Below are 15,482 nucleotides of genomic sequence, written 5' to 3' on the forward strand. Positions count from 1 at the left end.
AATCATCGAGTGCAGCGTGTGTGTGAGAGTAAATCCCTCTCTGGCCCACCTCTCTACCCTTTAACCTTCATCACTCCATCAGCCCACTGTCCATACTGTGCCATACTTGATCCTTCTATTGCAGGATTCACTTTGTAATAACTAAATGAAAAAGAGAAGAAAATGATACACTGGAAAATGAATGCATGTGTCGTACACAGTTGAGGAAAAGACACAATACAAATGCTGCTTTTATATAAGTAGTTCATCCAACTCCTTTTGTGAAGTTTTCATTTATCCACATGCATCATGTGTACAATAGCAACAATGTAATTCTATTTCACTTTTGTTACTCCTTTACTTTTGTCACCAGAGGATAAACACAAGTAAAATCCATTCCCAGCCTAAAAAAAGTATCCACATGAATGAAGCTTATTTTCCCATTGCTGGGATGCTTCTGTTCTTGACTGGCTATAAATTAGTTGTACTGAACTTTATGCTGCAAACATGAGGTATGTTTATGTTGACAAAAATGACTTAAAGTTGTCAATTATCTTTCTAAATCAAACTTCAGTTTGCTTTTCTGGCTGAATTATATTTTACAATGTGTGCAGTGGTGATTTAAATACTACTTCTTAAAAAGAAAAAAAATATGAACAATGCAACATTTGATTAGAAGTTCTGACCCACAGATGAAGTATTTTGAACCAACTCATTACTGATCAGTGTACAGAAAATAAACACTTACCAGTTTTCAAAAATGATCTTCAAGCCTTACAGCATCAGCTTACAAACACCCTGTAGGATGAATAAAAACCTTTAGTTTAGTGATGTTGCTGTCTCAGTGACAAAATTTGGCCTGAAACACATTTACATTTTATTGTTGACCAAAATAAAACAGGATAAGTCATATTTTCAGTCTTCATGTCCTAATTAATAAAAAAATCTTTAATGATAATACATCAATCATTTATTACATTACATACATATGTGCACAGTCAAAATGCTGCTTCCAATTTTCTGCATTAATGACATGTTTAAAATATTTACTTTAACTTGGCATAGAAATGCAATCAGAAAAGAAAGCTTGTTCTCTGCAGATGTTTAATAAAGGCACATTATGAAATGCATAAAACTAAATGTTGCTTCCTTCCACAATGTTGAGTCCAGACACTGATTTTCATAGAAACCACTGACATCGCTGTGCTTTGATGAGCTGTGAAACGCTGTGCAATGTTGCAACAAAAGGTAAATTTTTTTTATCTCTATTCCTTTTTTTCATCAACTTGACAGAATATTGATAAAATATTTCAGTGCATTGTTAAAGAACTAAAGCAGTTTTAAAAGTGTGCTTGGTGTGAACTTAGTTTTCTCTTTTTGTGTGTGTCATCCACCCTATCAATCACAATATAACAAGCAAACACAGAAGAATGAATAGTACTTTTGAGGCTTTGGGATTACACTAAAACCAAATTACAACTGCACAGACATTTTTGTTTCCTTTGACAATTTGAAAAATGTTTTATATCCACCTTTAGCTACAGTTGACCTTTGACATCAACACACACAGACTATGGTGTCCCATGGTGACAGAATCACACAGATGTACCGTAGTAGCATTCCAACTCACACCGGTGGCTTTCAGTGCATGAAGTCTTCAAAACATTCTCACTGCAGTACACAAGCAGAGGCTGATCTAAACAGAGTAAACTGTGCTCTTATGAACAGCTAATCTCTTGAAATTCTCAGGGCCCCGGAGCCCAGAGGGCGACAGTTCGATCAGCAGACGAGGAGAGGAACGTCTGGTCATGTGGGTGCCACCTGCACTGGATCACCTTGTCCCAGTGCTCGCCGGCCAGCGTCTGAGGGAGCGGCTTCGTCAAGTCACCTGGAGTCAGAAGGTCAGGATTAGCTGCGCATGCTGTTTCGTTGTCGTTTTCTTTCTATATTCACAAACGTCATGGGCACCTTGGAGGTCGCTGATGATGATTTTGTTGTCATAGGAACCGGTGAGGAGACGATGGGCTCCCGGCGAGAAGCGCACAGAGCGAATGTCGCTGCCATGGGGGCGGAAGGTCTGAACTATGCGTCCCCCTCGGATGTCATACAACATGCAGGTGCTGTCCTCCTGACCGGTGGCCAGCAGGCGGCCGCTGGGGTCCACCGCCACTGAAGCAACAGCACTTCCTGAGCGATAAAGAGGAAGCACATCCTAGAACTGGCTCAGCCTGATTTAAGGCATATATTTTCAGGTGTGTATGTTTTTGGAATATTCAGTCTCTTTATTAGAACCTTCCTGTTTCTACTATAAATCTAATATATCCTGGCACAATTGTTTTGTATTAAAAAAAGAAATTGAGACCGAGTTTAAATGGTTTTGTTTTTATTGAGATAAACTGGAGGTAGCTGGAGTTTTTCATTTTTTTATGTGCCAAGTTTAGAGAAAAATAAATTAATGATAAAAAATAAACTCCAAGCATGTGAATGAATTCTTGTATAATAATACAAGGACTTTTCAATATTATATAAAAAAAATTGTTTAAAAAAGAACAATAGTTACAATATCTTCCTGTACAGTTTGACTTGACATGGTTGGCTTGAATGATATGATCACTTGGGCAATGTGGACTAGTGAACTACAGCTGATTAAATATTGAGTTAAAATCTGGATCATCTGTGTTTTGACTCACCTGATCCATGCAGAGATGTGCCAATCACCCGAACACAGCTGGGCACACGAAGGTCCCAGAACCGGACCGTTTTATCCTGGGAGCCTGAGGCGATCATCCAACCGCCCCATGTGTACACAGTCAGAATGTGACCTATCCAGGTATAATAGCATTAATCTGTTTTTTATTCTGACTCTCTTGTGGTGCCAAACTTTAATTTTGAATTAGTTTGAAAAATATTAGCATTCTAAAATAAAAAGTGGTGTTTTTACCACTGGGTTACCTGTGTGTCCACTCAGGGCATGAAGGCCTTGTCCTCTCTGACAGTCTGTTGTGTAAATGTTGCAGTCTCCAGCCCCGGCACTGATCAGGATGGATCCCCCACTCTCAGGACCCTCCATAAATGCCAGGTCTCTTATGGTACCATCGTGCATGCTGAACTCCAGGTCTGGGCCTGAATCATGGAAACATTTGCTTTTAAGCAGCGAGACAGTGTATGCGCGTGGAAATGTAATTTCCTGTCTTCACTGGCATTTTTACCTGTGCTCATATAGAAAAAAGAAAAGCTATACTAAACCTGTTAAACTGTACCTGTGGCATTGCAGCTGTCTGCATTGAAAGGCAAAACCTTAACATATTTGTCGTTGGAGCCAGTGGCTAGCAACTGTCCACAGTGACTCCAAGCCACACAGTAGATTGAGCCCTTGTGATGTTTGTTTCGTCTGAAACGCACCGACGGCTGTTTGGCTGCACTGGAACCGCTAAAATGGCAAAACAGGAAAAGACACATGTGACCTTAGCATCAGTGTTGAATATTTAGGAGAAAAAGGGAAATTACATATTTTAAGCTGAGCCTTAGCTTAAAATATGCTAAGGCTTTAAAGCACTATTATGCTTTAAAGCATAATAGTGAACTTTATGCAATATTTTTATCAAGTCACAAACAGTGTTTTCCAGTTAAAGATGCCACACTTTTGAAGATTCGTTTCTTAAAGATATTTTAGAAGAAAATTGGCATAGCTGGGTTGTAGTATCTAATATCTATTGAAACACAGTTTAATAGAAAAAATATTTCAAAATTTCTATTTTATATAACTTTGTTGGGCCCTGTGAAATCAAACACATCAGGTTCACCACCTGAGATCTGGCAGGTTAAAGAAAATGATTGTAAATTAAATATAAATAATGTGAAAAGTACTTTATTGTTTAGAAATTCATATCTTTCTAAGATTCTACTTTCCTTTTATTCTTTTTACCCAGGCCCGGAAAAGAACAAAAGCAAATTCCTTATATTCAAGGCTTTTAAACTGTGAAGGTACTCAGTATTATACTATAAATGCAAATTAATAATCTACGTCCTCTTTCACTTTCTCCTGCTTTGAAAGCCTACCTGCTGGTCACTGTTTCTGGGTAGGCACAGACTCTCAGGGTTTTGGAGTTTGAGCCGACTGCATAGAGCGCTCCAGATGGATGAAAAGCTACGGCACGCAGAGCCTGGGTGTCCTCAAGCTGACTCACCCGTACAAACTGGGCTTTGGACTTCACATGCTGCAACAAGACCAGAAACATAACGAACTCTAATGAGTTCCAACAAGAATCTAAATGTCTTTTAGCGTTTGAGCCTTGCTTGTGAGTGGAAGTTTTGCCATAGTTATTGGACATTTGGTTCACCTCATGTGTGTTTCTGATGGCGGAGCAGCCAGGATCATCTTGGACTGCAGCGGCAGAATCTCTGATTCTTTCCAAGCTGAAAATGAGCATACAGCATTGCATTTTAATTGCATCTACCAAAAAAATCAAAAATAAATCTGATTTAGGCACAAGTTTCTTGCACATTTTCAACTGAAATGTTAAACAAATTGAACATTTTTGACAACTGGCAGGAACTGAGAAAGCAGCAAGAAAGAAAAAAAAATTAGAAACCACCTGAAAAACTAAATAAAAAAAGAAAAGGAAAGACACCAAAAAGACAGAAGGGAAGATGGAATAAAGTCTGGAAAATCTTTAAATTAAATTCCATACTTTTCCCGCTTCTTCTAGGCTGTAATAATATCGACTGTCTTATAACAATGCAAAATGAAACTTGTAATTGCATATCTTAAACATTTATATTTTTGTAAATGTAAAAAATAATAGTAAATGTTACACCAGAGATTTGAGAGGTTCTTACCTGCGACTTTTAGTAACTGGGGATTCGCTGATTGATGACTGGCCGTGGTTCCCAGAGTTCAACGGGGTGCTGCTCACCCCTCCTGACCTGCTCCTCACAGGGCCCCTCTCTGTGCTGGGAACGTCTGCCGTCCTGGGGCTAGAGGTGCAGCTGTTTGTTGGCAACCCATTCCACTGCTGGCCCAAGTGCGCCATCACTTCATCTCCTTTGGGATCGATGCCCACATTCATCTCCTCCAACCGCTGAATGGATCTAGACAAAGTAACAGGTCCTGGTACAACTAATATCACATTTTCTTCCAGCGGTCAAACTGAATGTTTTAGTATGACGCCCCCACCTGCTGAGAAACGTCTCGGTGAGGTTGTGTTGGGCTCCATCCTGCTGCTTCACCCCTCCCTCCAGCAGCATCTGCTGATACAGTTGTCTCTGCTGCTGCTTCTGTTCCAGATGCTGCTGCACCCGAAGCCGCTGCCTATAATACTCTTGGATGTGCTCTGTGGAGTCACGGCGCTGTAAAAACACAACCACTGTGAGATAAATAAAACCACTGACCAGCAGATGCCATATTGGATCCCAAATACACCATCATGCCTTGCAAAGTATTCAATTTCCTACACTACTTCACTTTGAATCAAGTTACAACCACAAATGTCAAGTTCATTGAGATTCACTGTGAGAGATCAACACAAATCAGTACATAACTGAGAAGTGGAGTTTTTCCTCACCTAAAAATAATATTGTAACGATCACTCCAGTTTGATAAGAACAATACTTCATTTTAGAGGATAGAAATATGTGGAAAATCAGCTGAATGACCGAATGGTCCCAAATAAATAACTAAATAAAGCCAGCTGGGGTCATAAGCACTGCACATGACCCTGAACACGTCATCTCCTTCATGAAAGTTCAGGTTTCGAAAGAGATTTTTCACATTTATGAAACACAACGCTCCCTAAAGCAGAAAATACATGTGAAAAAAAAATCAAACTAACAAAGATCTCCTTATAATATTTGATCTGACACTGAGCACCTTTGGATTTCTTTCTCAGTAAAGAATTTTATGATATCATCTGGTATTGTTCATCAACACTTGAATCTTTCAAGAATAAAGACATTATGATGTAAATATGATATTCAGCACAATTTAGGTAAAAGGAGTGTATTTAATATTACCAGATTGTACCAAAATGTTATCATATAAGATGTACTTACTGTATAAACTGGACCGACTATGACCACACACACAGCTTGTATTACCTCCACTATGTCTGCACTGCATGGTGGTCCGCCATCTTTTCCTGGAGTCAGAGGAGTGCGTGTGGTCTGGGGACTATCCAACCCCTGTGAGTGCTTCCTTAACACAGAAAAAGAAATAAAAAAATATTTTAAAATATCTCAGATCAATACAACAGTATTTCAAGCTAAAAGCAAAAACAAACAACAACCAAATAGCTTAATGAAATGACAAAGGCAGAGCAGGATGAAAATGAAAGCCAAGCACAAAAAGAAAGTTGTTTTACCTATTTGCTTTGAATTTAATCGGGTTTTTATCAGAAGTCACATTCTGAGATTTATTTTTTGTAGGAAATGTGCACAATATCTGCAGTCAAAAGTGACTTCTGGCTTACAACTTTGTAAAATTGTAATAAGGGTGTCACCGATTTTGTTAAGAATTACTAGAGAGCTGGCAGGTCGCACCTGAAAGAAAACTTGAAATGTGCATGAGTCAGAAAAAGTTTGTGAGCTGCATATAATTCCAAAGAGTTTATAAGCTTTAAAACACTATGGATATTTTCTTAGGTTTAAAGCTTATTTGTGAATGTAGAACCAAACTGGTAGATGTAGCTGTGGTTGAAACATTCTAAACAAAAATATAGTTACATAATTAAATTTGAACCTAATTATGTATATTAATGTGATCGTATTTGGTGTTTTTAATCCCTTAAACCCAGCACAGCAAACCGGTTTTAATCCTTTTTTGACATTTACCTCTCAGGTGAGTCATCCTGCTGATGCACGTTATTCTCCACGAGACTCCTACTGAGCGCAGATTTTACGTTGGCTTCCATGCCTCTTTTGTCCTGTGCTGCCAGTCCGTAGGACAAGCCGTCCAGAGCTGGGTTGAGGGATCTGGACATGTAAGTGTCGGCCGAATGAGGTCTCCGGCGAAAGGGCGAAGTTGGGCAGGGAGAGAGACGGTTGATTAGGGGAGTTAGGAGGTCGGCGTGTCCAGCCTTGCTGGGTTTCACCAGGCGGTCCACGTGAATGTTCAGGGTCTTCTGTTCGAAGGCGCAGGTGAAAGCACCGGAGGAGAGGTTCTGCAGCCAGGACAGCAGGGACAAATCCAGCTCATCGCATCCGTTCCCACAGAGCAAATCCACGCCGAGCAACACCTCGTCCTCGCTGATCTCCTCACCTGTCGCTTTACTCTAGACAACACAGATATATCAACAAAATGTACCAAATTTAATAGCCTCAGCTTTGCACGAGAAAAAAACCCAAATGGTTTCCTTATAGGCCTGACAACGCATTGTTAATTATGTACTTTCTCATATAGTAAATATAATTGGAGTCCATTTTATCTTTAGCACATCATAATACCTGGCAGAACTCAACACAGCACTCGTAAAGGATTCCTTTGATGAGCAGCTGGAAGAGTCGGTTCCCGCTCGCCCTGAAACCTGCCTCACTCAGCTTCCTGTCCGCAGGGATGAACTCGGCCACCATGGCACAGGCCTCCTCGAAACAATGGACACGGGCCGAACTGGGGTTCCAGTCTTTGAACTCGGCGTGGCAGGTGAGGCGCGGCAGGGTGAGGAGAAGGCACAGCTTGCTGTAGTCTTCTTTGGTTGGGCAGAACTCCTCCAGACAGTGGAGGAACTTCACAGCCTCCTGCATTGTGAGCTCCAGCTGTGGAGGGGAAGACAATGAAGAAAAACAATAAGACTGTAAATGTAATTAATATTTGTATGGCTCAATAAGGAAGGATACATTTTACAAATTGAATGGTCCTTTAGGAAACATTCTTCCATGTACATAAGTTATTATTCAGACTTTTAGAATGTTAACCCGAAAATGGTTGAGAACGTTTTTACAAAGACATCTTTAGAACTACTACGAAACAGTAAATTAATTGAACTTATACATACATTGTGTGGATCCTCAGTAGCTGATATGGCATTATTGACACACAGAGCTTCTAAGAACCTCTGTTTTATGATGATGTATCGAAACCTAGAAATATAAAAGTATTAGAAAAAGGACTGATGACAGCATCGACTGCTAGTTTAGAGCTTAAAATGTTCTTCTAATGTACAGAGTTGAGAGACATGGAACAAAATATAAACAAAATATTTTGCTAAATAATCTGAGAGACATTTCATTTTACCTTTTCTTATCAAACTTTTCCATCCCTTCTAAAGGTTGGATGAACTGCATCACCTCCTCCCACTGGCCATCCAGAATGAGTTGGCTGGTCAAAGTAATAAAAACAAACCTCAGACAGTACGACCCTTTCCAGTTTTTACACGTATTGTAGGATGAGTGTAGGTATACCGTAGGAAGAGCATATCATCAGAGTAGAGTCCATTAATGACACCGCTCTCCTTTTCCAAAGCCAGCATGCTGATGTGCAGCTTCCTGGAGTTCAGGAAGTCCAGGATCAACTTGATCACCTCAGCCTCCTTGATGTTGATGACCTCCTCTGCTGTCATGGTCGTAGATGAGTTGTAGAGGATGGCAGTTAGCTGTGGAAAAAGAAAGACTTTATCAAACTTTAGAGTATATTTAATGCCTTGAAGTGATCCTGAAGTCACCATTTGGCTGCTGGTTTTACATTTAGTCATCCCTTTTAAGATTTTAGCCTCAAAGGGATCAAGAAGAAGTCTCAAATTGTTATTTACTTGGATGGTGTTTGTTGCCTGGTGGAACGTTCTGTTGGTCCAAAACCAGTCACATGATCTGCAGGAAATGACAAAATTATCAAAGAATGCTGCCTATGTATAATTTCTTTACACCTTTTTAAAAATATCACACATAAACAATGTGAACTATTTCAAAGACCTTTTCAAAGGAAAGATTCATAGTACTAAGTTGAAGCAAAAAATGTTCATTTTCCACTCCAGTCTCCATACAGGCTGATGGCTTTCAGGAATAATTTAACATAGAATGTGAATTAATGATAAACCAGCATGAAAGCTAATTACATGTTTTCACTATCCATATCCTATGCATTTTGATTTACATCTCACTAAAACCAATCAAACTGTTCAAATTACAATACCACACACACTCAATATTTTTGTCAATATTTAGGGACGAGCAGCATGAAGAATTTTGTAAACTAAACAAATGTTTGCATAAAGTATTTTTGTTGCATTTTCAAGAACAATTTTCTCTGTGAAATATATCTCCTACTCAAGCCTTACTGTAATTAGTACTCTGATTAATCGAGTAAGACTCCTTATGAGACTGTATTTACTAGTTGACACTTTATTATTACACAGTTAAAATGGTCGTTGCTGTATTGTGAAGATGACTTCAGTGAGGTTTATTGTGCTTTCTTTAACACAGAGATTTGACTTAAGGTTGCATTCATGCATCTGTCCAATACGAGTAAAGAAAACAGGGATGTAATTCTATGCAATCGGTCAGTGACTGGTTAAATACTGCAACACCGGACACGGACGTAAAACAACAACATATGGCTGCACCTCCATGCGCGGTGCAGTGGGAAGAAGAGAGGGCGGTAATGACTCCGGGTGGCAGAGTACAGTCAGCTGCTGACACCGCCCCGTCCCTCCCCTGCACAAAAACACAGCATCCCGGTTCTGGAACAGGATCTGCGGCCCAAATCTGACATCTTTCACAGCACCTTCCCGTTGCTGGACACGCGTTGTTTGACGGCTATTTGGCGACAGCCTTTCCACGCAAAGCCACTCCATTCATTTCCGACACCGCGCCAAATCACAGCGCAGCCGTGCCAGCTCCTCACCTGTCAGGCAGCCACACCGACGCACGTCGCGGTCAGCACCTCTTATCCCTTTTTGCGCAGATTTTGCGGCACACCAGAGAAGGCTCTGGATGTTAAGCGAAAGCGTTATTGTCTAAGGGCTCCCCTCTTCTTCGCTTCTTGTACACAGGTTACGGTTGCCATGCGGACGCAGACGTAAGCCACCAATCAGCTGAAGCGATGACGCCCAGCGGTCAGTAGAGCGCCACGACGCGACAACTTCTACAGCTATTACTGTTGTTGATATTTTTCTTGAAGCTGTCAGCCGTAGACCGTGTTAACAAGAAACCCAAGTACTTGTGTTTTTGTAATGTATATTTACATTACCTCTTGGATACAGTCGAATTGTGTTAGCTTTGGTGATTTGAGACAGAGGCGGTTGATGTAGTTGCAGGGCCCCAGGTGAACCCACCAGCTCCAATGGACAGAACTACTGTATGCTTTAGTTTCTCTTATCAGAGTCTTATTTCTGTTTTCCAGTCCTTCCTTTGTGATTCCAGTTTATTATGTTTATTCTTTTTTACTCTAGTTTAATTTTCTTTCTTTGGCAGTCGCTGAACGTTTGTTGTAATGAGTTTTGTAATTATGGTTGCGTATTTTCATTCTTAAAATTTGATCGTTTGTATAACTTGTATTATTAAAGTGTGTTTCATACACGCAACAAACATAAAACATCGCATACAAACTGAGGCCATGCTGACGTTTATTCATTTCAGAAACAAAAATAAGAACAATCTAAAAATGGAACTACTGTGCAACGTTAAATGGCAGCACAAACAAAGGCATCAAACAGAAAGCTCACATGATAACTCTATACAGTATCATAACACTTCAAATGATTCCCCCCCCCCATTGGCCTTAAACAGCCAAAAGCCAATGGACAGAGCTTCCTGGGGATAGATCTTTTCCTCTGTCATGTTCAATGACATTTTTTCAGAAGCATGTACATGTTTTCTTTTGGTAATAAATACCCCCCTTCCCAACAAAACACTCTTATGAAAATAATAGCACCATGTTTAAGGATTTATTTAGTAAAAAAAAGAAAAAAAAAAAAGGAATCACACATGTTAATCTGACATTCGGAGGCAAAAATAATACAGTATTGATACCAATAAAACCTGATGGTGAGTCTCTACCCGTATTCAGCAGCTTGGATCCACCTGCACTTCTCTTCCTTGCATCATTTTGCTTCCAATTTTTTAAAAGTAGCAAGGAATATAAATTTACTTACCACATTACAGAGCTTTAATAATACATGTTGTGTGTGAGGACAACATACAAATAGGCTGCTGTTACATACACTATCCGATAACTTACTTAAATTCAAACCTATTTATGTTCAAAAGGTCAACATACAAGACATATGGCAACTTAGTTTTTATTGGATATCTTCTATAGAATTTCCTACTACTTGAATGTATGGTTGACTTACTTCACAACAGGAGAAATTATCTGAGTGACAAAGAATGGTTCTATTAACTGACTGTATTTTGGTGATTAGTGGAATTACCTCGCAGTTTTTAGAAGTGTAGATATTATTAGTTTTATCATTTGAAGAGTTTAAATGTTGAGCTTAGTGATACAGTTGAAATACTAGAAGAATTTTGTTAAATTAGAATTAAAGAAGCAATATTTATTCCTTGAGTTTCAGTCATATTTCTCTAACCACCAGGTGGAAATGTTTTATAAATTATTGTTATTGATTATAAGGTTCCTACATGGTGCTGTTTGCAGGATTAAATCAATAAAATACTACTGAGCTGTTTTGTTTTGTTCACAAACCAGCTATAAAAATTCTCCAGAGTTAAAACAACCAGTGTGACAGAATCATTCATCCTTCGTGTAATTTTTGTATCTGTATCACTACCAATGTAAATCTCACCCAAGACCTAGATATTATGCATCCATTATACATTATGCCATGAATCGTCAGTAGGTGTCGTATCCCACAGGTGAAGAACCAGTGACTTCCAGCGACATTCTTCTACTCTCAAAAATGTTCTGTAAAAGCTGAAACCGCTTGGCTTTGTTGAGCTGAGCACACGTGAATGTGTGGCTAACACTAGCTGTATGAAATTAGTTTTTGGCCCTTTGACAGTCACACAAACCTTTTCATACAAACTGTAAAATCCATAGACATTAAAGAACAGAGGTGCCCTTCGAAACACCTAAAATGTTTCAACCTAATGATTCCTTCAATGCATTCACACAGAGAAACAATGTGCATAAGGCCCGGCATCAACAAAATCAGACATACAGAAATCCATCTGTACATTAAAACATTCAGTGCTTCAGGTTACCACGTAAAATGTCCTTGCATTCATACTGTCTCTTTTTCCACTTTTAGCACGTAATAAAACAGAACAATACTCGTACGTACCTATAAAGACTGACTCAAATGTTGCCAATAACTTGTTCAATGGTAACATTCCAGTTTTTCATAATCTGATGCATCCTGTCAGATCGAGTTAATAATATGCAAGATAGACAGCAGTAATGCAGTGATAAATTAACATAAAAAAGATAAATAAGCATTCATTAAACTGGCATTGCAGGTGTTGGAATCCTTATGGATATGTACAGCGAAGTGCAAACTGAGATGGGTACTGATCAGGGGTACAGAGTTCTATTAGGACTGTGCAGGCACTACTTTTTTAGGGGTGGCTGGCTTCTTGGTTTGCCAGAGGTGGTTGTGGATGGTAATGGCGTCCACGCTGGCTGACATAGTCTTTGCCGGTATCTGACTAAACTGCTTCTTGTCCGAGTTGTACTTGTAGAGTCCATCGATCATCTTGCGAGTGATGCTCTTTGGACCAATCCCTGTGAGTTTGATGATCTCCTGTGTTTCGGGGCAGTAGGTGTACAGGGATCGGAACTGGCAGCCAGAATCCCGGAACAAAACCAGAAAGTTATTGGCTTCTGATTTTTCCATTTCCTGTAGGAGTAACAAATAAGAAGAAATAATGTCAGAGTAACAAAGGTTTAAGAGTTCTCCCCTTTATTTCAATGTGTTCTACAGGGAAAACACACAGAGACTAATGTTTACATTTAGCAATGCTAATGGTGCTCGACACCACTGTTGAACACAATATATTCAAGAGCAATATCGAAAAATGTTTTATTTCAGTTATTCAGCTCAGTACATTAAATACATAGATTAATTACATTCATTTGGTGTACATGTTGACACCAACATGATGTTTGTTGTAAAAAATCCAGAATCCAGAAATGTGGGCTTAATGAAAATACCTGCTGAATGAGCATCACCTGAACACATATTCTAATTGAATCAATATAACATAATTATTTTTGATCTAACTTTTAGATTATTAACTTGGATTGAAAAAACCCAAAGAGAATATTGTTTTGCACTTGTAAATTTTAAGATGCACACAAAAATAAATTAAGACAAAAAAAGATGCAATTCCATTTAGTTTTTCAGATTTTTAATGCAGAAAACAAAGAAAGTTCTGTTGTTTATTAATTCTTTAAAAATGTTATTGTTACATTTTCGGGTCATGAAAATGTATATATAAAAATAATACGACTTTTATTTATAAATCTGAAAAATAAATCAGAAATGTCTAAATGGTTGAAAACAGCTATGAATAATTAGCCATTGAAAATCAGTCAAGTAATTTCAAATCAGTGAATCTCCAAATAAAACAAATTAAAACACGTGGAAATTGGACATTGAAGTGACATGCATCGTCCCTGCTTTCAACAAAGCATCTGTGATTGGAACAGTAATAGTCCAAGCTGTTACCTCCAGAATCTTGTTCTTTTGCCCCTCGTTGACTTTGCCTGCGAGGCAGCAGTGGGCCAGAGCATTTTGGATAATGTGCTTATTAGATTTAGCACTGGGCTCTTTGTACAGCCTTGGTCCTGAGAGGAAACAAAAAAAAAAATCAGGATGACACTATTTCAGTTATTACAAACTTGGTTGCTATTTTAACACTTTCATAAATCATATATGAAGATTTCAGTGTCACGTTGTGGTCTGAGAAGGAAATACATCATATTTCCTCTGGCATCATAAAAGCCAGAGTTTTCAGTATCAATCTGTGTATTTAGAACTATGATATTTTAAGTGACATTAACATCTCTGAATGATAAAAGGCCAGATTTGCGTAAGTATCATGCTATATATGCCCACCAGTATACTCGGTATTGGATGTAACAGAAGAGGTGGTTGAGGCATTTTCCCAGTCTTTTTCTCCGTTTCTGCTGCTGGAGCGGCTCGGTGAAAGAAAGCCATCGGCAGAGTCTGGCCTAAAACACACACACACAGATGTATACACACACTGACTTTTAGCTCACCTGTCCTGCATGTGAGCTAAATTTCAATGATCAGCAAAATACAGTGTAAGCAAGGCAGGGTGATTTTCAGTTTGGTCATCAAAAGCAAGGGCTTGGTTTGATGTTGTTGCAGAGGGCAGGAAAACAACAGAGTTTGCAAGCACAGGCTGGGAGAGGAGCATAATATGGACCAGGTTCATCATACTGTGCAGCTTTTACTTGCTCCTATTTTGCAATAAGAGCAGTTAAAGCCAAACTTGCATTAAATTTTCAATAGTGTTTTGTGAATGCACATTAACAAGTCATTAAAGCCTTCCTTTTTTACCTTACATGTGTTTATTGTAGACAAAGCAATGACTTGATAATGTTATTTTATGCAGAGTGGGCTCTGACACTGTGCTTTTAAACAAAAAGGTTCCCCTTCATGTTTAGTCAGCTGTGAATCTAACAGGAGTGTGGATTAGTGCTGCAGATGGGTGAGTGAGAAGCATAGTGGGTGTTCTTTTTCAAAGCTTACTCTGTATCTCACTATTAAGCACTTTACATCCCACGTGCATATCGCATTTCCTCACAAACATCCGGATGCGTGGAACATTTATTTGTAAACTATGTCTTTATGTGTCAAGGCTGCTTGTAACCTATTGTGTACAGCATAAAGGCTGTGAAATGCTTTATAATGAGATACATCATGTGGAGTCAGAACTGTGAAAACTCGGATTATCAAACTTACAAGCACAGGAGTCTAGAATCAGACCAGTGCTTTGTAATCAGGGATGAGCATCTTTGCACGTGGCTGAAAAGATTAGTGGCCTTAGCTTCAAGTCCCAAGAAGAAACTAACCTTCTCCTTCTCTGTTTGGGAGAGTTCAGAAAGTAGAAGAGACTGCTAGAAGCTAAACTAGAACTTCTGATGTGTGAAACGGCAGGAAAAAAGTAGCAAAGAGAAAAAATTTAAAGAGAGCATGTTAGAGTAGAAAAATACAATGAATCAAGATTTCCAACCAAAATTTTGCTGATTTTTATCATAAAATTTTCATCAGTAGCCCTGACTGTATATGTGACTACAATCTACATATTCATATATATATTTCAATTGCATACTTCCAGCTTGCAATAATGCACTTGTAAGCAGACCTTACCTTGGTGCTCTTTTGTCTGAGTGAACACTGTCACTGTCACCCAAGGTCAGCGAAACCAGAGACAAGCTGGAGACTGAAAAGAAACGTTGGCGTGAACCTGGATGTGAGACACCAAAGTGTGGCACAGAGTGACACAATTACACAGACACCACAAATGGAAACAAAACCCCGCACTGTAGCAGCCATGTCGCAGAGCAATGTGGAGATCAGTGAAAT

At 39.0% G+C, this 15,482-nt stretch overlaps 2 protein-coding genes across 6 annotated transcripts in view; both read right to left on the reverse strand.

Moving 5' to 3' along the window:
• Nucleotides 1-909: 909 nt before the first annotated feature.
• LOC129378059 (WD repeat-containing protein 47-like) lies at nucleotides 910-9,972 on the reverse strand. The gene is made up of 17 exons (XM_055058331.1): nucleotides 9,812-9,972; nucleotides 8,721-8,778; nucleotides 8,374-8,564; nucleotides 8,207-8,290; nucleotides 7,968-8,052; nucleotides 7,420-7,728; nucleotides 6,808-7,247; nucleotides 6,076-6,172; nucleotides 5,156-5,328; nucleotides 4,819-5,070; nucleotides 4,320-4,395; nucleotides 4,039-4,196; nucleotides 3,240-3,409; nucleotides 2,932-3,102; nucleotides 2,670-2,801; nucleotides 1,948-2,166; nucleotides 910-1,867 (listed from the first exon to the last, which is right to left on the reverse strand). Exons 3-17 carry the CDS (start codon nucleotides 8,529-8,531, stop codon nucleotides 1,725-1,727), a joined length of 2,667 nt encoding a protein of 888 aa, XP_054914306.1. The 5' UTR covers nucleotides 8,532-8,564; nucleotides 8,721-8,778; nucleotides 9,812-9,972; the 3' UTR covers nucleotides 910-1,724.
• A 543-nt stretch (nucleotides 9,973-10,515) lies between these two features.
• camsap2a (calmodulin regulated spectrin-associated protein family, member 2a) overlaps nucleotides 10,516-15,482 on the reverse strand; it is a 38,880-nt gene continuing 33,913 nt past the window's right edge. For 2 of the 5 annotated variants that reach the window (XM_055049724.1, XM_055049714.1), the window contains 4 exons: nucleotides 15,267-15,339; nucleotides 13,986-14,101; nucleotides 13,596-13,714; nucleotides 10,516-12,764 (listed from right to left, as the gene is read on the reverse strand). In XM_055049724.1, coding sequence (XP_054905699.1) covers nucleotides 12,459-12,764; nucleotides 13,596-13,714; nucleotides 13,986-14,101; nucleotides 15,267-15,339 — 614 coding nt within the window. In that variant the 3' untranslated portion in view covers nucleotides 10,516-12,458. Of the gene's footprint in view, nucleotides 12,765-13,595; nucleotides 13,715-13,985; nucleotides 14,102-14,968; nucleotides 15,035-15,266; nucleotides 15,364-15,482 lie in introns of all 5 variants that reach the window. The other 3 variants (XM_055049696.1, XM_055049687.1, XM_055049704.1) reach the window with 3 other exon arrangements.

This window comes from Poeciliopsis prolifica, unplaced genomic scaffold (assembly GCF_027474105.1).
Source record: "Poeciliopsis prolifica strain line A6 unplaced genomic scaffold, Auburn_PproV2 SCAFFOLD002, whole genome shotgun sequence".
NCBI classification, from domain to species: Eukaryota; Metazoa; Chordata; class Actinopteri; order Cyprinodontiformes; family Poeciliidae; genus Poeciliopsis; species Poeciliopsis prolifica.